This window comes from Dipodomys spectabilis, unplaced genomic scaffold (genome assembly GCF_019054845.1).
Source record: "Dipodomys spectabilis isolate Male_0828 unplaced genomic scaffold, ASM1905484v1 ptg000019l, whole genome shotgun sequence".
NCBI lineage: Eukaryota > Metazoa > Chordata > Mammalia > Rodentia > Heteromyidae > Dipodomys > Dipodomys spectabilis.
In genome coordinates this window covers 13,883,103-13,904,579 of record NW_024870696.1, presented here as the reverse complement: position 1 = coordinate 13,904,579, position 21,477 = coordinate 13,883,103, and the positions used below count along the sequence as shown (strand labels likewise).

Genomic DNA, 21,477 nt, shown 5'->3' with positions numbered 1-21,477 from the left:
ATAATTACTATTATTTATTATCTGCATTTTATAAATGAGGAATTTGAGACTTGGGGGTGGGAAGGATTTAAGTGACTTGCCCAAGATCATCAGGCTCTGTAGAGCTGGCAGAGTCTTCCAAATTGGACATACCTCATTAGAACCTGCATCATTCCTTGTCAGTTAAATATAAACAATAATAGCATGTAAACCCTGAGGCCCCCCAAAGGAGAGAGATAATAAAGCCAAAGACACAAGTCAGGAAGCTGTTATGGTCATCTGGCCTGAAGGTATGAGTGCACACAGGATAATAGTAATTGGAGGGGGTGCTGGGAAGGTGGCTTAGTGGTAGAGTGCTTGCCTTGATTGCTTGAGGCCCTGGGTTCCATACCTCAACACCACATAAGCAGAAAAAGCCAGAAGTGGCTATAGCTTAAGTGGTAGAGTGCTATCCTAGAGCTGAAGAGCTGAGGGACAGTGCCCAGGACCAGAGTTCAGGCCCTACGACTGACAAAAAAAAGAAAAAAGAAAAGTAATTGGAGGAGAAAGGAGCAAATCTGACAGAAGAGCACAGTGATTAAGAGCCATACTTGGAGCCTTATTGCTTGAGTTTCCATCTCAGTTCGACTACTTTCTGCCAGGAGTATCTTTGAGCAAGCTTCTTAATTTCTCTCTGTCCTCAGCTGTGAAATGGACACCATAGAAATGCTTTCCTCACACAGTGTCATGAAGACTAAACTGATGTGTGAAAAGGGCTTAAAACAGCACCTGACACATGCTGTGTTCCTACTCTGTTCTAGTCACTGAGGACACAGAGATGAATAAGGCCTCGTTTTGGCCTTTAAGAAGCTGTCAGACTAGTGAAAGAGGCAAGTAGTTACCCACAATGAGAGAGGACAGAGGTTTCCTTAGAAACACATAGCCAAGATCCCAGTATCCTTGTGGATGTATCAGGGCTAGAGTAGATGTTTCCCAAACAGTAACTTGAGTCATCTAGGAGGAGAGGTCAGTGACATGGAACAACATGGTAACCTACAGAAGAGCCACACCAAGGGCCTTGCCGAAGTGGCAAGAGTTAAGGCTGAAAGTGGACAGGGTTAGATGCAAAGAAATATATAGATCATGGGGATTGAGGGAGTTTATTGGGTTAGGTTGACAATTAAGATAGATGATAAGGTGGCTGGAAAATCAAGGCCCAGAGAAAGAATGAGAGTATCCAGAGCCAGGTTTGTGGCAACTAGGATGGAGAGGAGGGATACCTTCAAGATCTACTGGAGAGGTAACAACCGTAGACTTAGTATGGAGGAGTTAGTAAAAGAAGGAGGAAGAAGGCTTACAAAGTTCTGGAGTTGTCCATAAATAGTTATTGGTTGCATTACCATGAAAGAACATAGGAGGAAGACTTAGTTTAAGGCAGATATAAATGAGGCTTTTCACCAGACTTTAAACTCCTGTAGGGACCAGACTGTGAATGTTATTACTAGCTCAAGGCCTACCACAGCCTCTTATTATCCAGTCCATAAACTTGTTAAGTGGTCCACAAGTGGCAGAGATTTATAAGTAGAAACAAAGAGCAGTAAAGAGCTGGAGGAATTTCTATGATTGATTAGTAGTTTGGGGGAAAGTACCATGTAGAGATAGTAAAGGGCAGAGATAAGAAATCCACTTGGTGGGCTGGGAATGTGGCTTAGTGGTAGAGTGCTTGCCTACCATACACAAAGCCCTGGGTTGATTCCTCAGTAACACATAACCAGAAAAAGCCGAAAGTGGTGCTGTGGCTCATTTGGTAGACTGCTAGCCTTGAGAAAAAGAAGCTCAGGGACAGCACCCAAGCCCTAAGTTAAAGCCTCAGGACTGGCAAAAAAAAAAAAAAAAAAAAAATCCATTTGGCTACCTTACAATGCTCCCCCCTCTCTTCCCATCAGACTAACCCTTGGTCTCTGCTACTCCAGTGAAAGGGAAGCATTTGCTAACCCAGGAGAGGCAAAAGAAGCTACTCCTGGGCTGGGAAGTTGGCTCAGTGATAGAGCGCTTGCCTTGCATGCCTGAGGCCCTGGGTTCAATTCCTCAGCACCACATAAGCAAAAAGAAAAAAGCCAGAAGTGGTACTGTGGCTCAAGTGGTGGAGCGCTAGCCTTGAGCTGAAGAGCTGAGGGACAGCGCCCAGGCCCAGAGTTCAGGCCCCACGACCGGACCCAAAAAAAAAAAAAAAGAAGAAGAAGAAGCAGCTACTCCTTTGTATTCTGGATTTCTTGCTTCTCAGGTTCAGAGAAGTGAGCAATAGCTTAGGAAAGATAACTGCAAACAGTCTTCTCCTCCTTTATTTCCTTCCCTATCTGCAACCCCCTAGAAAGAATTAAAATTTCTATCAAGTCGGAAAAAGAAAATCACCAGAGTAGCTGCCTCAGGGTGGAGAGTGTTACTGGGAAGGCAAACTTCCTGGGAAGATAGACATACACAATCTTACCAGGGTATGGGTTACAGGGGTGTATGCATTTGTCTGGATTTATTGAACTTTGTCCCTAAAATTCTGCTCCCACTGACAAAGGAGGCTATCACAACAAGCCTTCATTCTACCTCAAGCTCCCAAGGGGCATTCAGGAGAACCTCTAAGCAATGGAAAGACTGATTGGGTCCTGCACAGCACCTTGTCCAGAAATAAGGAGATAGCCACATGTGGCCAGTCCACCCAGCCAAGGAGACTGGAGCTCAGAAACGATCAAGCCACCTGATGGTGGAAAAAGCAGTTTGAAAATAATTTGTAAAATCGGATAAGCAGATGAGGATATGAAATCTTGGGTATACAAAAGGTGTGAAATTCACAGTAAAAGCTCTGAGAGGACATGTGCTAAGACATACCAGCAATGATTTTCTCTGGTGAATGAGTCTTACTCTGTCATTTTATTTTTTGGTATGTTTTCCAAGTGTTCTGGACTGAATATATTAATTTGCAATTAAAATGAGACAACTTAAAAATGAACACCATACCTACTTTTGGGTGGGGAGGGCAGTAATGGGTTTGAATTTAGGGCCTTGAACTCACTAAGCAGGTACTTTATGGCTTGAACCATAACTTAACCTTTGTTGTCCCCTTGATTTTTTTTAATAGGATCTTTTTTCTTTCTTCCTTCCCTCTTTCTTTCTTCCTTTCTTTCTCTCTTTCTTCTTTTTTTCTTTTTTTTTGGTCAGCCTTGGGGCTTGAACTCTGGGCCTGGGTGCTGTCCCTCAGCTCTTCAGCTCAAGGCAAGTGCTCTGTCTCTCGAGCCACAGTGCCACTACCAGTTCTCAGCTAGTTTATTGGAGATAAGAGTCTCATGGACTTTCCTGCACAGGATTGCTTTGAACCACGAGCCTCAGATCTCAGCCACCTGAGTAGCTAGAATTACAGGTGTGATCCACTGGGGCTGGACTCTTTCTTTCTTTCTTTCTTCTCTTTCTTTCTTTCTTTCTTTCTTTTGTTCTTTCCTTCCTTCCTTCTCTCTCTCTTACTTTCCTTCTTTCCTTCTTCCCTTCTTTCCTTCCTTCCTTCCTTCCTTCCTTTCTTCCTTTTTTTGCAAGGGGTTGGCCTTGATCCTCTTACTTATTCCTCCTAAGTAGCTGGGATTAGGGATTACAAAGTGAATCCTCACGCTCACTGAGCTTGTTGCTTGAGATAAGGTCTTGCTAGCTTTTGCCTAGGCTGTCATTGACCCTCAGTTCTCCTGATCTCTGCCCCCCACATAGCTGGGATTACAAAAGTATACTACCACACTTTTACTTCTTAAGAGTACAGTATGAGCTAGACACAGTGGCTCATGCTTATAATCCTATCTGCTCAGGCAGTTGAGATCTGAGGATTATAATTTGAAGCTAGCCAGGACAGCAAATTCCCTGAAAATTTTATCTTCAGTTAACCACCAAAAAAAAAAAAAAAAAAAACAGAAGTGGAGCTCTGACTCAAGTGGTAAAGCACTAGCCTTGGGCATAAAAGCTCAGGAACAGAACCCAGGCCAAGACTGGCACCAGTTTATTTGTTTTTTTAAAGAGAGTATAGTATGTGTTTTGGAACTAGATAGTAACAGACATTTTGGAGAAACAAATACACTGGCATGAAACTCCTATGTTAGTGAAAGATCCCTTCAAGAGGCACATACACACCCATATTTGTCAAGTGAATAATGAAGCATAGAACAAAAGAGAGAAAGAGAAGAAAAGGGAAAGGCAAAAAGAAATACAAGGATCTGAAGGGAAAATAAAAGTGCAAGGAGGTGTTTAGAGGTCACTATTTATAATTGTCATTATCTGGTTTTCTTTTCCCATTACTGCTATTTAAAAAAAAAATCACCACAGATTTATAATAATGACACCGTTTTCCTTTGTATAGTTCTAGAGGTCAGCAGAAAGAAAATGGGTTTAGTGACTAAAATCCTGGCATTCATAGAGCCTTTTGGAATGCTCTAGAGAGCATTTGTTCCTCCTCATTTTTATAAGATCCAGATGCTGTTTCAGTCTGTGACTCCTGTCCCCTTTCAGTAATGACCTTCTCTACCCTGACCATTCTCCCTCCCTCGAATAGGGACCCTGTGATTACACTGGACCCAGTCAGTAATTCTGAAGGGTGCCCCATCTCCAGATCCCTACCTTAATGCCATTTACAAAGTCTCTCTATTCTCTATGTTCACAGGTTCTGGAGATTAAGCCTTGGCATTTTTGGAGCAGGACAGCACTCAGCCCACCACAGAACGAAACCAGTACCCATGGTTTCCTTTATAAATAGAACCTCATCCAGTCCTTCAACAATCCTATGGAATGCATGTCAAGGTTAGCTTTTTAAATTGAAGGCACCAAGCCCCAGTACAATCTGGGATTTGGCCCAAAGTCAGCTGCTGGGACGCATACCCAGGCTTCCCTGCCTGAGCTCAAGCCAGGCTTTCTCACAGCCCGGCCTTCTATTCCTCTCCTACTCACCTCTACCTACTCCTTCCTGCGGGGGGGGGGGGGGGGGGGGGGGGGGGGTGGATATTGTTCTGCTCCCTGGATAAACTTAAAGGGCTGTTTACCAATTTGCAATGACAATGTAGTTACAGCTTGATCTTGGAGATTCACTGCTGGTCTAGCAAACTGAATGGCCTATTGTATATTCCCAACAGGAAAGACAGATCGACCTAAGGTAAAAATTGCAGGACAACCTAAACACCAGATGCTCTATCAGATAGATGGACTGCAGCGTTGCAGGAAGTCCTGCCCAGGGCTTTCCCAACCTTGGGAACTTGGTGTGACTTTCTCACTGACCCTCAGTCAAAACTTAAATCCTAGAGCAGAAGCAGTTCTCCTGAGTGACCAGATTCCCCTTTGTTCCGCACACATCTGTGCTCCATAAGGACTTGACAGTTTGGGGAAAAAGTGAAGATAAGCACGGCAAAAAGTTTGCATACAATGACTGAAACCAAGGGTCAAAATTACTAATTTTTTTTGTCAGTCTGTATTTTACCTAGCAACTGATGACGCGGCATAGTTTCCTCCGTTATAATTGGGAAAATATAATGTGGCTTTGTTGCTAAATCACTCAAAAAGGAGTGGAGAACAGGTTCTCAAAAGATCCACAGTGTTGGTTAACAGAATCTGGAACTAGAACTTTGGTAGAGCTGATGGCGTTCCTGTTAGCTTTCCTCATTGTGGTCATGGTAATGCACAGCCATGCTCATGAATACTCCTATGTTCTTCCCTCCCCTTTCCAAAGCTGAGACAGCCCAGGAACAATAGTATTGCTTCGTAAAGCTTGTGATGGAACAATGAAGAGCCAGAGGTGGAGATGTGTGCGCATTACTCCCAGGTTCCCATTGGGTGGCAGACTAGCTGGACAATTTTTCCAATGTGTATAGGATTTCCACATCACCCATTCTTCTCTGAAAACATGGGAATCATTTTTCAGAAAGATTCTGCTGGTAACTTCCTCCCTTTCCCTCCTTTCTTTTCTCTCATGGCCTTCCTTTTCCTTTTCCTTTTCTAACTTAGTCTCTGGGATTATAGACAGTTTCAGGGGCATTGGATAATAGAGAGGATTCATGTGACTGCTACTTTCCTCATCACCACCAACCAAAGATCCAAGAAAGATAAAACTATGGCTCTAGGCTTTTTTACTGGGTGTAAGCATTTTTTAATTTTCTGTCAGTTGTAGGGCTTGAACTCTGGGCCTGGGCGCTGTCCCTCAGCTTTTCAGTTCAAGTAGCGCTCTACCACTTGAGCTACAGTGCCACTTCCAGTTTTCTGGTGGTTAATCGGAGATAAGGGTCTCACAGGAACTTTCCTGCCTAGGCTGGCTTTGAATCGCCATCCTCAGTTCTCAGCCTCCTGAGTAGCTAGGATTACAAGTGTGAGACACCAGTGCCCGGCTGGTTGTAAAAGGAAGAAGGTTTCAAAGCTTAGGAAGTTCATGTCACTAGGGAAGGAGAAACTTTCTTTGTCCTCAATATACAAAAAGCCTTTGGGGCTCAGGAAGCACCAGCCTTCTGGCCTGAATACCTGATCTCCAGGCTGGGTCTTGTACTGGGTTGGTGGGAAAGTGTTCAACACTCAGACGTGGCCACCACCTGAGCTGAGGACTGGTGAACATGTCATGAAAGATCTCTTTCAAACATCAGTATATTATACAAATATTACAGGCTGACGTGTACCAGGTACTTTTTGAAATATAATAACTGGGCTTGTTGGTACAAGCCTGCTATCCTAGCTACTCAGGAAACTAAGGAGAGAATATATGCATTTGAGGCCACTCGAGCAATCTTAGTGAGACCCTCTCTCCAAAAAAAAAAAAAAAAAGGCTGGGAAGGTGGCTCTGTGGTAGAGTGCTTGCCTTGAATGCATGAGGCCCTGGGTTCCATTCCTCAGTACCACATAAGCAGAAAAAGCCGGAAGTGGCGCTGTGGCTCAAGTGGTAGAGTGCTAGCCTTGAGCTGAAGAGCTGAGGGACAGCGCCCAGGCCCAGAGTTCAGGGCCCACGACTGACCAAAAAAAAAAAAAACAAGGTTAGGAAGAAGCCTAGATTTCTCTATGCCTGGAAAGGTTAATGAGACTCTTACAGTGAGCTATCTGAGGGCTTTTCCACAATATCTTATGTGGGAGCACTTGGTGCTTTGATCATTGGTAGAGTGAGAAATAAAGCAAGTGACTTAGAAAAGGTAAAGTAGATTGCTTTGCTGATAATTCTCCTTTGAATCCCTTCCTTTTTCTGTGTTGTTTTGTGTCCTGGAAGCCAACTATTAAAAGACTATACTAACCCTTCTCACTTGCTGGATGATTTCCTGCTAGGTTTTCCCAGTAGGAGACACTGAAAGAAGACCAGAAATAGGAGAAGAGTAAGGTTGGGATGGATGTGTTTTTCTTGTTCCTTCCAGTCTTCCTATAAAACCTCTGCAGAGCTGTCTCTCTGTAGTGGCTAATTTCTGAATAACCTTTTCTTTATAGTTCTAGGTCTCAGTGGGGTTAAGTAACTTTTTTAAAGGTAGTATTGGGGGTTGAACTCAGGATCATACTTGCTAGGCAGGCACTCTACCACTTGAACATACCTCCAGTTCAGATAGGGTCATGTTTTTTTCCTGAATAGTTTGGTACATGCCACCATACATCTTTTTCTATTGAGATAAGATATTGATAGCTTCTGATTTGTTTGATCTCAGCCTCTTGAGTAACTGAGCTTACAGGAATGAGCCACTGCTAGCCTGGTCATCTGTTATTCTTATTTGCAATTCCTTTTTGTTGTTATTATTGTTGGTTGTGGGACTTGAACTCAGGGCCTAGCCACTGTTCCTAAGCACTTTTGCTCAAAGCTACCACTTTGAACCACAGCACCATTTCTGGTTTTCTGGTGGTTAATTGCAGATAAGAGTCTAATGGGCTTTCCTGCCTAGGCTTGCTTTGAACTGTGATCCTCAGACCTCCGCCTCCTGAGTAGCTAAGATTACAGGCAAGAGCCACTGGTGCCCAGCCTTATTTGCAATTCTTACATCTTCATCTCTAGGTAGAAAAAAAGTCTTCCCAGTGGCTACCATCTAGGAACATATGATCCTGTTTGTTCCTTTATCATACATAGCATATACTTCTACAAGGAGTCCCCTCATTAAGATCCTCTGTGTGACCCATTGGGAGAAGGTTGTTTCCTGCTATGACTGACTAAACATTCCTGAATTTTAAGGATCACTGATAAGGAAAGTAGTTTGGAGTTTTAGCAAAAGACAAAGTCTGCTTGACATTTGTGCCTAGCCTTGGCCCTGAGTAAGTGCTTCTATACTATGCACAGTGACCATGGTATATAGAGATACCAGAGTGTTTGAGGCTACAACTCCAGGAAAAATAGCTCCGATGTCACTTTTAGTGTGTTGTTGGCATGGAGTCCATAGCCCTTGGGTACCAACTCCTTCCTCTGTGCTCCCAGAGCTCCCATTTACAGTTGTATGATGTTTTATTTCCAGAATATTCTCTATGGAACACTCCTTCAAAGCAGGGAGAGGTAGTTTCATTTTTCTCTTATTTTCCTACCTAATAGGAAATCCAATAGAACTTGTAAGTGCTACCTGGGTGAGTTTATGTTCAAAAGTGATGTCTTTAGGATAGTGAAGCTAACTGTGAGCTATGGAGAGTTTGGGCAGCAGTAAGGACTACAAATTCAAATTGATTTATCTTAGATACATGAGACAAGGAAACGGTGTTTGGGGCTTTTACAATTCATCTTGTTCTTCATTTTAGCTTCTGGGAAACTTAATTGGTATGTGGCTGGGTATCATCAGGTAGGACCTTGGGTGAGACTTTTTTTTGCTTGCATAGCAGTATGTGATCTGTATGTTTCACTTTGGTATAATCAATTACTCATAGTTCTACAGATATCAGCCCGATATTTTTATGTATTTTGTGACTGATGGATTTCTTCAGTGACAAGGATGGATAATGGAAAAGCCCTCTAGGCTGCCAAATGGACAAGTGTTTGAAGACAGTCTCTGATGTAGGCTAATTGCTTAGAAATGATCGTAAGTTCAAAGAGTTAACAGGAGAAAATATAGGCATTTGATATATACCTCGTTAAGACTTCGGTGTGTTTCCATAGAGCTGTTTCCAAGGTAAATGCAATAGCAAAATCTCCAAGATAACATTTTACTTTGTAAGGCCTTGTTCTTCTTGGTTGACATTGAATATACCTAGATCAGAGAAATTCAACTAAGTTGTAGAAACTTAACTGGTTGTTTTGCCTTTTTTTCCTTCCAAAACCAGGACTCTAACTCAGTATCTGACACGTTCACTCATTGGCTGGCACTCTATCACCTGAGTCCTGCCTCCAAATCTTGTTTTGCTTTTTAACGAGGTGGAATATCTATGTTTTCTCACTTGATCTTAATCCTCCTACCCCAGAGGATTGCCAAGAACTGGAAGAAGGGGAGGAGGTCTAGATTCAAGATCAAACATGTGACTCTTTAAATACTTTTATGAAGTCCAAATTGAGACAGATGACAAAGGACATTATGTCTGACATCTGTATTTATATTTATTAGGGAAAACCTTTCAAGAGCATATATACCAAATCACATTCTATTACAACTTCCATGAATCATTTAAAAAGAATAGGTCTCATAAAATTGGAATTCTTCTGGGAAATATGGGACATATGGTTATCATTGTACCCAGAGTGCTGAAATAAAAACCTCACAGTACGTTTTTATTCATTCATGTATTAATTTATTCACTCTCTCCAGGGCCCTATTGGGTCCCCTTGTTATTCTTCCAACACGTAGAACATGCACCTGTCTCAAGGATGGGGCCTGCTCTTGTGTCTGGAAAGTTCTTCTCCTGTGGCTCAGTCCCTTGTCTAGTCATCTCTGCCCAAAAGTTATGTGCAGAAAAGCCTTTTCTGGTCCCTTTGACCTAAAAGATCAGTCTCTATCTCCTTCTTGCTCTCATTTGTCTTCTATAGTTGTTGATTGCCAGGCTCCCTTCTAGAAATTATCTCAGAGATCTGAAACTGACTTGTTCATTACTGAGAGCCTCACAGCTAGAACTGTGATTACTGGTAATTCAGAAGTTTCCTAAGAATAAGATTTACAAAATGAGCCAGGCGCCAGTGGCTCACACCTGTAATCCTAGCTACTCAGGAGGCTGAGATCTGAGGATCGAGGTTCAAAGCCAGCCTGGGCAGGAAAGTCCCTGAAACTCTTATCTCCAATAAATCACTAGAAAACCGGAAGTGGCGCTGTAGCTCAAGTAGTAGAGCGATCGCCTTGAGCTGAAGAGCTGATGGACAGCACTCAGGCCCAGAGTTCAAGCCCCACAACCAAAAAAAAAAAAAAAAGATTTACAAAATGAGAAGCTTGGTAATCTTCAAATGGATGGCCATTAAAAAAAGCAGCTAAGAAGTAAGACTGACATACTTAACTCATTTAGGATCCCAGTACATCCCTGTCACTAGGTAAGTCATTAGGAGAAGGGACTAATAGCTCCTGTTATGTGTAGAGAACTGTCCATGCCGCTGCATGATTTCAGAAGTGTCCAAAGGTTCTCTTAACTAAAAATATCACCATTTACTTCTCCCCCTCATTCCTACGATGTCTGAAATTCCAAATCAGTCCTCAGGAATTATAACCATTTTGACCTTATTTAGGCATCAAGCTTCTTGGATTGGACAACAAATACATTGGACTTTATTGACCTCTTACCCAGCTAGGACCCACTGTCACCTGAGGAAATGTCTGGAACCTAAACTGTCACTACCTGGGACTGGGAAATCAGAGACAATGAGTCATCCTTGACACAAGGGGGCGAGAAAGAGCAGTGATGATCCAGGGGCTAGAAGGTTGAAACACAGCTTAGTTTGGGGAAATGCCCCTCTAGGATTGGTTGGGTCTCCTAAAGTAGAGATCAGATTGTGATTCCTAGATCCTCCACTTACAGATTCTAAGGATAATCTTGGGCAATTTGCTTAATCTCTTTGTACCCATTTTCCATCTATGGAATGAAATGGGAATTATAAGTCATGCCTCAAAAGGTGGTTGTGAGGGGTGAAAGCCATGTTTCTCAAGGGCTTAGAATGGTTTCTAAAACATGGTACTTGATCAATAAATACATGCAGTTCTGATGGTTTGATAAAAGATACTGCTGCCCTTTATGACTCATTGAAGACTCAAATAAACTTCCAGTATATTCTCCTTGGAGATTTACCAATGGATGGCTTCATGTGAGAACAGGGTCTCTGTCTCTGAGTTGCTAGAACACTCCATCTACCATCTGCCTCCTTTGGGTACTTGTATTTACTTGTGTTATGTGCATTAGTTCCTCAATAATACCACAAATTCCTATAGGAAATTACAATATCTGATTTGTTTTTTCTTGCTGACGTTGTCTCCCAATTCCTCCTATTTGGAGATGCTCAATATTTATAAATTAACTTCATAGTATTAGGTATTTACCTAATAACATATGATCATTTTTTTGCTTTTATTAGCATATATAGTTTTACAAAGGGGTTTCGTTTTGATGTTTGATCAATTATTTTACAAACCAAGAATTTCCATCACCTTTGGTTTAAAAAAAAAAAAAAAGGTCCTACTAGCTCTGCTGCAGATTAAAGGAGCATAATTTGGAACAATTAAGTAACCAATGCAAGATGTAAGGGCTATTTGGTTTTTAGGCAGCCTCTTTGAGCCTCTTCAACATGCCAATCTGATGCTAATAGGACAAAGCAGCAGATACCGTATAAGAAGTAGCTTCTCAAGAAGAGAAAATTGGCCAGGCACTGGTGGCTCACGCCTCTAATCCTAGCTATTTAGGAGACTGAGATCTGAGGATCATGGTTCAAAGCCAGCGAGGGCAGCAAAATCTGTGAGACAATTATCTCCAATAAACCACTAGAAAACTGGAAGTGGTGCTGTGGCTCAAGTGGTAGAGCACTTGCCTTGAGCTGAAGAGCGCAGGGACAGCTCCCAAGCTCAGAGTTCAAGCCCCACAACCAACAAAAGAAGAAGAAAGAAGAAGAAGAAGAGGAAGAAGAAAAAGAGGAGGAGGAGGAGGAGGAGGAGGAGAAAATTCGAAGATTAGATGGAATTGTCAATAGGCCAATATTGCTATTTTCATATGACTCAAACTTAATAGTTATACCAGACATTTGAAGAACTGGGCCACATATCTTGGTAGGTGGTCAATGATCACAAGATCTATCATGCTATGAGAAAGTGCTCGAGAGAGACAGAGACAGAAAGAGAACCAGAAACTTTTCTTCCTTTTCTGATCTCAGTTACTGATTTCATATCTGTAAGTCAATATCCCATCACAGTGAAGTAACATTTGGAAGTCAAAATAAAGGAGCTAGTATGATTTGCTAGTGTGATTTGTGCCTTGTACCATATGGGTAAATGCACCCATGGCCAGTGAAGAGGAAAGGGCAGAGTTGTATAGGCTATGAGGGGTAGACAGAAGACAGCAGACAGAGTCCAGCCTTTAAGAGACCAGCAGCCTTTGAAGTCAAGGCTCTCCAAAACCAGAAACTAGACTGAGTTTGGAGTCAAACAATGGAAACTATACTGTAGGTCAGATCTTACTTATATCTACTTCTTATTTCACCAAATGCAGAATTTTATGAAGTTATATTTTTATAAGGCAGTAAAGTTTGTATTTTTGATCTCGAATGCGTTCCAACCCATGTGTTAAAGACATTGTGGCCAGAGTAGTGGTGGTGGGAGAAAATGGAACTTTTTACAGCTGGACCCTATGAGAGATCTTCAGACTGTTGGAGCCATCCCCTTGAAAAGCATTATGGGATTCTGGCCTCTTCCTTCCTTCCTTTTTGCTGCTGGGCTCATGATATAAGTGGCTTTGTTCTACCCCATGTTCCTACCATAATGTGCTGCCTTCCCACAGGCCTGAAGCAATGAGACAATTGTTCATGGAACCTCCAAAACTGTGCACCAAAATAAAGCCTTTCTCTTTTTAAGTTTAGTTACTCCAGGCGTTTTGTTATAACCATGGAAAGTTGACTAATACACTAAGAAAGTACAAATGATAAATAAAGTGTTTAGAGATGATATTGAGAACTAGAATAAGCCCTACCATTGTGGAAGTTAATGGCCCAAATTCTTTTCGCTTGTTGGCATCTATGAAGAATGTGAACCTTAGATTACTATAACAGAAACCCTACATTCCAGGGGAAGTTCTAGATCAACTTTGCTTGATAACATGGCATTTTTTCCCCTTCCTTTTTCTCCCCTCTTCCTATACTTAGCCTAAAATCTTTTCAGTAGTGGTTTTTCCTATGGATAACCATGAAAGTAATGTCTACCTCTTCCTCCACCCCTCGTGCCTCAGCTCCAGGCCCAGGCCTGCTTGTTGCTCATGGAACTGGTCGCATATGCTCTTTCCTTTCTGAAGTCTCTTCCGCCTGGACTGTTGTCCCAGATACCTACCTGTCTTCCCCCTGCTGGGCCTTGCTTAATAACCACTTTTGGGGGGAGGCTTCTTTCCTAACAGGTTTCCTTGTCTAAAATTGTATAATTTATTCTGATTACAGCTTTATTTTTCACCACTGCACTTTAAAAACACATCTAATATTTATTTTTCTGTTAGCTGTCTTTTTTCCTGTTTTCCCTCCTAGAGTGTAGGTGCCATAAGGACTGACATTTGTATCTGTTTGGTTTGGTGTGTGCTCAAAATCTATATGTGACTAGTACAGACAAAATGCTCAGATATGTTGAATATATAAGTGAATATAAAGGAAATATGTGCAGCCGGGCGCTGGTGGCTCACGCCTGTAATCCTAGCTACTCAGGAGGCTGAGATCTGAGGATCGCGGTTCAAAGCTAGCCTGGGGAAGGAGAGACGGTGAGACTCTTATCTCCAATAAACCACCAGAAAACCGGAAGTGGCGCTGTAGCTCAAGTGGTAGAGTGCTCGCCTTGAGCTGAAGAGCTGAGGGACAGCGCCCAGGCCCAGAGTTCAAGCTCCACGACCGACCAAAAGAAAAAAAAAAAAGGAAATATGTGCAAACTATAGTACTGTAATCCTAGTACTCAGGTTGATGTGAGAAGATCATGAGTTTCTGGCCTGCCTGAGCTATATAGCAAGTTTTAGGCCAGCCTGAGCTACATAGAGATACTCTGTATTAAAACCAGGGGGAGGAGAGAGAGGGGAGTGAGGGGGGGAAAGAGAGAGAGACAGAGAGAGAGAGGGAGGGAGGGAGAGAGAGAGAGAGGGAAAGAGGAGAAAGAAAGGGAAGGAAGGAGAGAGAAGAAGGAAGGTGGGAAAGAAGGAAGGAAGGAAGATGGAAGGAAGGAAGGAAGGAAGGAAAGAAGGAAGGAAGGGAGAGAAGGAAGGAGGGAGGGAGGGAGGGAGGCAAGCTAATGCTTATGACTTGCCCTTCCCTTTGCCTCCATTTTTGAACAGATTTATCTCCAGAGTGTCTATAAAACTTCCAGATGTGAACACAATTTCAAAGTCAATTGCAGATTGAAGCATATCTACCTTTTTCAGATTCCAGATTGGATGTAAATTAGATTTCAGATTGGTAACTCACCCATCAGCCGTTCCTGAAATGAAAAATATTTTAAACCATGAGTTCCAGATTAAATAAACATATTCATTGTAGCATTATTTTTCAAAGCAGAGAAATAAAATCTTTACCAAATATTTACCAGCTTCCTAACATGTGTCATGCTCCCTATGTTAGGTCTTGCAGGAAATACAAAAGAAAAGAGCTAAGTGTCCATATGCTCTAGGATGGAGAAGCAGGTAGAAAGTAGGCAAAGATAAGGGGCTGGGAAGGTGGCTCAGTGGTAGAGCGCTTGCCTTGCATGCATGAGGCCCTGGGTTCGATTCCTCAGCACCACATAAGCAAAAAGAAAAAGCCGGAAGTGGCGCTGTGGCTGAAGTGGTAGAGCGCTAGCCTTGAGCTGAAGAGCTGAGGGACAGCGCCCAGGCCCAGAGTTCAGGCCCCATGACCGGACCCCCTCCCCCCCCAAAAAAAGAAAGAAAAAAAAGACAGAAAGTAGGCACAGATAAATAACATAACAGCAGATATGGGACCTGTTGGTTTTGTGATAGAACTTTGCTGCTTCAAATCTCTGGCTCTTGTGTTCACAGGAACCAACACTTCTATGAGAAGAAACCTTCCTGATCACCTTAGAGGCTTCTGCTGTGTTGCTGCCCAACCCTGACCCCATCCAGCATGGAATGGGAAGGGGAAAGAAAATTCAAAGCAATAGAGAGGAACATATGGACCTTTATGCTGCCTAAGCCAAGGAGAGACCAGCCCTCATCTTGCTCAGCACCACATGCAGTATGAAGTCTGACAGGAGGCAGCTGAGTGCCTTTTCTGAATCCTGCTAACTTGTACACCTCATTCAAGGAGCAGGAAGAAAGAGGGGCTCACATTGGCCCTACAGAACCAGTGTAGTTAGAGGGAAGTTACCTGAGAGTCCTGTTTCTATCTCAGATCATCAAGTCTTCCCTAGTGGTAAAGGTAAGTAAATGATCTCTGACTGGGGATGGCCAATACTCAAAGATGACCTGCACAGTATAGATTCTTTCATAAGCAGCATGTTAGTCAGCTTGTAACAAATGCCTGAACTTACCAACTTACAAGGAGAGAAGGTTGATTTGGGGCTCATAGTTTTAGAGGTTTCCGTCTGTGATGAGGTAGCGCGTCACAGTGGGAGCATGTGGTAAAGCTAACTGCTTACCTCTTGGTAGCCAGGAAGTCAAACAAGGAAGGGGCGGTGTCCTACAATTCCCTTCAATGCCACGCCCTAGTGACCTAAGATCTTCTACTAGACCTGAGATCGTAAATGTTTCTCTACCTCCCAGTAGTGCCACACTGGGCACCAAGACTTTGGGGATAGCAGACCTAGAAGATCCAAACAATAGCAGAAAGTTAAATAGATACAGACTTCCTTGCAGAGCTAACCCAACCATTTTATGTGTTGCGTTTTACTTTGGGGCTCTTCTCCTCATCTACATGTTAATGAATGGAGAGACAGGCAAGAATATCATTAACTGGAATTCAACCTAACAAATAGGAACCTGGTAGCTATGCGAGCTTCTCTGCAGTGACAAGAGCCACATCAGAAAATCAAGTGCTACTGAGTTCCCAAAAGGGATAATAGCATTGGGTTGGACAATCTGGAAAGAGTCTAGGGAAATGATGGCTAATGCAAACCTTTAACACAGGCTTTGCCACCCTTCAGAGCCTCACACTGGCCCTCTATTGTCCACACCCATCACCCAGAACAAGAGGTACATGTGGCTAAGAGGATGTGGCCACCCAGTGTCTGTGCCCCTCCAGTACACAGTACACACTCCATGCCCCCAGGAATTGGAGTTCCCTGCCGGATGTCTGAGGGCTGTGTGGGTGCATACAGGTCTCTCACTTTAGTCCATCACCTGAAAGGTAGCTTGTGAGGCCCTGCTATATCTGAGGGGTGGCCAGTAGGCCATATTTATGGATGAAGCTTGAATGAGAGAGTATGGGTATTTAAATGTAAGTACAAGGCCTTCAGCAGGGATGTGTAAAGCCAGAAGTGAGAAGAAAAAGTGAGTTCCAGAGACTAGAGGATGGAGGCTAGTTTTCTCTGTGCTGCCACATTCAGGTCCAAAATTTCACAAAGACCAAGATGTTAAAATTTGAACTTAGCCTTCAAGGTCACATGAAGGATTTTCCCTCAAAAGAGCAGGATAGAACATATTTAACAAGGTGGTTTTGTGTTTTCTTCTTGATTCATGCCTTTTAAATATTTGAATCTCTCAATTTTATGGGCCTCTATTGGAAATGGCCCAGGAAGTCATGGATACCACTGAATATGAAGACATGAAGATGGGGACGCTGTGGAACAGAGTTTAAAGTTCTTTTTTTTTGGGGGGGGGGGTCAGGTCATGGGGCCTGAACTCTGGGCCTGGGCGCTATCCCTCAACTCTTCAGCTCAAGGCTAGCACTCTACCACTTGAGCCACAGTGCCACTTCCGGCTTTTTTCTTTTTGCTTATGTGGTGCTGAGGAATCGAACCCAGGGCCTCAGGCATGCAAGGCAAGCGCTCTACCACTGAGCCACCTTCCCAGCCCCTGGAACACAGTTTCTAAATCCAGTCTTCTGTGACTCTATCTTCTACCTTGCTCTCTCCCTGGCACTCATTCTCTCAGCTATTTTCTCCTGGGCATTTCCGATCCTAGCCATGGGGTCCCTGAGTTTATCTCTTGTTGGGTATGTGGACTCGTACCCTATCATCACATATGACAGTGTCACTGGACAGAAGGAGCCACGGGCCCCACGGATGGTAGAGAACCTGGCATCAGGGATCACTGTGAGAGGTACACTCAGTTTTTTTTAAAGGGATGATCAGAAAGTTAAACACAAGGACTTGTGCTTTACTAGCCTGAAGTCCTACATCCTGAGCTATGCAACCTCCCAACCTTTTTTACTTTGGTTTTTTGTTGTTGTTGTTGTTGTTGTTTGGTGAGTCGTGGGGCTTGAACTCTGGACATGGGTGCTGTCCCTAAGCTCTTCAGCTCAAGGCAAGTTCTCTACCACTGGAGCCATAGGGCTACTTTCCTGCCTAGGCTGGCTTTGAACTGTGATCCTCGGATCTCAGCCTTCTGAATAGCGAGGATTACAGGCCTGGCTGCTTTGGTTATTTTTGGGATAGGGTCTCCAGTTCATGCCTAGGCCAGCCTGGAACTTGATACTCTGATTTGTTTCCCATATAGCTGGAAACACAGCTTCTTACTGGTAGAGATGGATTGGTTTGGGCTGGCCTCAAACCATAATCCTCCCAATCTTCACCTCTTGAGTAGCTACGTTATTGGTGTGAGTTGAGCCACTGTGCCCAATAAGGGTACAATCTTAAGAGTATAAGCTCCTGAAGCACTGGGCAGGATGTCAGGAATTAAATGGGAGACTAGTAAAGACAGACTAGCAATATATACAATGTGGCTGGTGGTTGGGGAGAGGAGATTAAGAGTGATACTTAATAACAGTACTTGTTGGAGTAGACTGGAGTAATTTTCCAAAATATTCTATTGTTTGTCAGGAGAAGAGGTTCCTGTTATCAGGGGGAAAGGGGGAGTATTTAAGATGCTAGGCCAGCAAAGCAGTAATCTGTAGGACTCTGTTCACATCATAATGTCATTATTGTTGCCTGGCCAAAGAATGAAAACTTAAGACCTAGTTAAAATCTAAGGCCAACTTGGCATTGTACCTTTAATTACTGAGACATTTTAGGCTAAGGCTAGGCATATGTGAAGAGGGTCTTGAGCTCACTTCCTGATCTTGATGCACTGCCTCTCCTTTGACTGGAAACAAAGAGAGCCCCTAATTGCCTTTTCTGTAGCCCTCAACGAATACAGCATTGTAGGAAAAGTAGGGAAATTTCAGCAGAGTTGCTATCCACTGAGATTTGAAGGTTAATCCTAATTATGCTGATTAGGTCCAGTGCAAGAAATTCTTTGGAGAAATACGGGGAACCTGAGCTGTAGTAAGTGTGGGAAGTTTGATTTCAGTGCACCTGCTCCCCTCTCCTGGCTTTCTCAGTATCTACCACGAGTGTCCGAATGGGATCTCTGCCTTTTGATCAAATCCTGTGCCTAGAAAAGAATGTAGGATTAGATTGTTACAGAAACTGTCAAAAATCAGTTCCTCCTGGTAATATAATATTTTACTTTTAGTGTTGGGACCCTTTTCCTACTAAATTTCATGTCCGAGGAAAAAGACTACGAGGGTATTGTTGAGGTGGAGGCTCTTTTCTGTAACTGGGATGACAGATAATAAGGTGGAAGAAAGGAGAGATGATGATGACGATCAGGAAGCAGGTCTTCCACACTATGGTTGCTCTCTATATGACACCATAGTCCAGTTTCAGCAGAACTGTTATGAGCAGCACCATATGGAAGATTAACAGCGCAGTCATGAGAAAGCAATGTCACAAATGGACAATCCCTTGTCACTGCTGGAGCTCTTGTGTGAATTGTTGTTGTTGTTGTTGTTTTGTGCCAGTCCTAGGGATTGAATTCAGGTCCTAGATGCTGTCTCTGAGCTGGTCTTTTTTGTTTTTTTTTTGCTCAAGGTTAGCACTCTACCACTTTGAGCCACAGTTCTACTTCCAGCTTTTTAGTGTTAATTGGAGATAAGAGTCTCCCAGACTTTACTGCCAGGGCTAGCTTAGAATGATGATCATCATATTTCAGCCTCCTGAGTAGCTAGGATTACAGATGTGAGCCACCAGCACCCAGCCTCATGAAAATTTTTGTAGCTTCTTTGAGGACATAATTTAATGTTAACTGTTGTGTGCATCTGGTGACAGCCATCAAATGCCAACCTGAACACCCAAGGCAATTCAGAATCAAAGCTGGGCTAAAGGGGCTATGTTGCTGATGGTTACTAAACCAAAAATTGAGATTGAGGAATACTGAGTTCTAATACCCAGTCTCCTGGTAAATCACCTCCCATGAATAGTCACACATTTTGTGTACTTTTCTTTGACACAGAAAGATATTTCAGTGGTGTACCAGTAGCTCACACCTGTAATCCTAACTACTCAGGAGACTGAGATCTGAGGATCACAGTTTAAAGCCAGCTCAGGCAGGAAAGTCTGAGACTCTTATCTCCAATTAACCACCAGAAACTGGAAGTTGCACTGTGGCTCAGAGTGATAGAGCACTCGCCTTGAGAAAAAAAAGCTCAGAGATAACACCCGGGCCCTGAGTTCAAGCCCCATGACAAAAAAAAAAAAGGTATTTCAAAGGTAAACAGTCACAACACACAAACACACATCCAAAACACTGAGTGCCACCTGGCTTTTTACCCCCTAGAGGACATAGTATGACTCACCTTCATATTCTTCATTGCCTAGCCTCTGGCCCAGTAGGAAGCACACAGTAATGATCATGAACTTTGATTCTGGAAAATTCTTGATTTTTAGGTACTTAGTGAAGAAAATGAATTGGGAAATCCAGTTGCCAAATTTGAATGCTAGATGCTTAGGTACCCAGGACAGTTGTACTTACATTATATTCTTCTTCCTAGAACCTCCCCTGGTCAGACTGAATCACAAAGAAACTTTTCCAAGGATTGCAGCTCTCTTCTGCAGAGCTCCTGTCTTTTACCCTCCACAGATTTCCATAATGTGGATGAAAAATGGGGAAGAAGTGGAGTATGGAGATATTCTTCCCAGTGGGGTTGGAACCTACCAGACACGAGCTGGACCCTCAGGGCAGCAACCTCTACTCCTGTCACATGGAGCACTCTGACCTCCGTGTTGTTCATGACATCCAGGGTAAGAACAGGGATCATGGCTGGCTGAGGAGTGAACCTGAGGAAAGAGCCTGATCAGGAAGCCACGCTGCCTGCAGGGAGAGGAGGAGACATCACAGCATCACCCAACATGCTATAACATGGGTCTCCTAGATCAGCAATTCTCACATTTGGTCCCACTTCAAAATTTCTGAAATCCCAAAAGGTTTTTGTTTATGTGAATTATACCTATTGCTATTTATTGTGTTGCAGAATAATTTTTCTTAAGTTCAACACAAGCGAACACTAGCACATACTCCATTACCCATCAGTTTGATGAGTGAGAGAGGTGTTAGGTTTCTGGTAATCACAGGAACAAAAGTCCCAGAAAGGAAACCTAGAAGAGAAAAGGGGACTTGTGGATTCTCCTCATTTGCTTGCTGGCTTGCAGAATCGAGAACCAAAACTGTCTTTGGAGCCAATGTTCTCACCATTGTTGTGACTGGAGTTGGTATTCTGGCCTGGAGAAGACCCAAGGTGAGAGGCAGGTGGAAGAGTTGTAGAGAGCTGCAGATAGTCCCTTCTATTCTGTTCTCCTGAGCTGTTTGACTTGACATCTGCCACTCTGAGCTCCGTTTAGAAATGGTATTGGGATCATAAAAGAACAGGGGACACCTTGCCAGCATGTAGGATATGCACATATCCTGGATAATGTTTCCAAGGAGAGGCAAAAAGTATCAGTGACTGTGATTTCTCTTTTTCAGGCCATCCTTGTTATTAATGACTATTGACTTGAGGGAATGTTGTCTTTCATATCAAGACTAGTCAGTTTCCCATTTTGACAACCATTTTTCTTTCCCAGACTTATGATCTTTTTCATCTAAATTCATTCTTTAAAACATGAGGTATTTAAGAATAGTTATCTTTGTAAAAATGGGATTTGCAATAAGTAAATGGACAAGGAGAAACAGGAGATAGATAAGCTATTGGTATTGTGAAGGAAAATAAGTTCATTAATTATTTCAGTATGAAATACCTACTGCGTTCAAGATACCATACTGGTTGCTGGGAAATAGCAATGGGAAGAGAGACATGATCCCTGGTCTCTGTTGTCATAGATCATGGTATGGTCCTCTGTGTGTGTGTGTGTGTGTGTGTGTGTGTGTGCGCGCGCGCACGCGCGCGCTCACGCGCACATGCACTGGTACTGGAGCTTGAATGCAAGGCTTCTTTCTCTTGGCTTTTATGCTCAAGGCTGGTGCTCTACCACTTAG

The 21,477-nt window shown here is 43.1% G+C and overlaps 1 protein-coding gene across 1 annotated transcript; it reads left to right on the top strand.

The window, feature by feature from the left end:
- Positions 1-17,110: 17,110 nt before the first annotated feature.
- Positions 17,111-20,220, top strand: LOC122103950 (major histocompatibility complex class I-related gene protein; the record flags this gene model as incomplete). Its single annotated transcript, XM_042674631.1, is given in 5 exon segments — positions 17,111-17,173; positions 17,175-17,270; positions 17,273-17,305; positions 18,640-18,692; positions 19,893-20,220. Coding segments are annotated over 5 exon segments (573 nt in total), but the record flags the coding sequence as incomplete, so codon positions are not given.
- Positions 20,221-21,477: the final 1,257 nt, after the last annotated feature.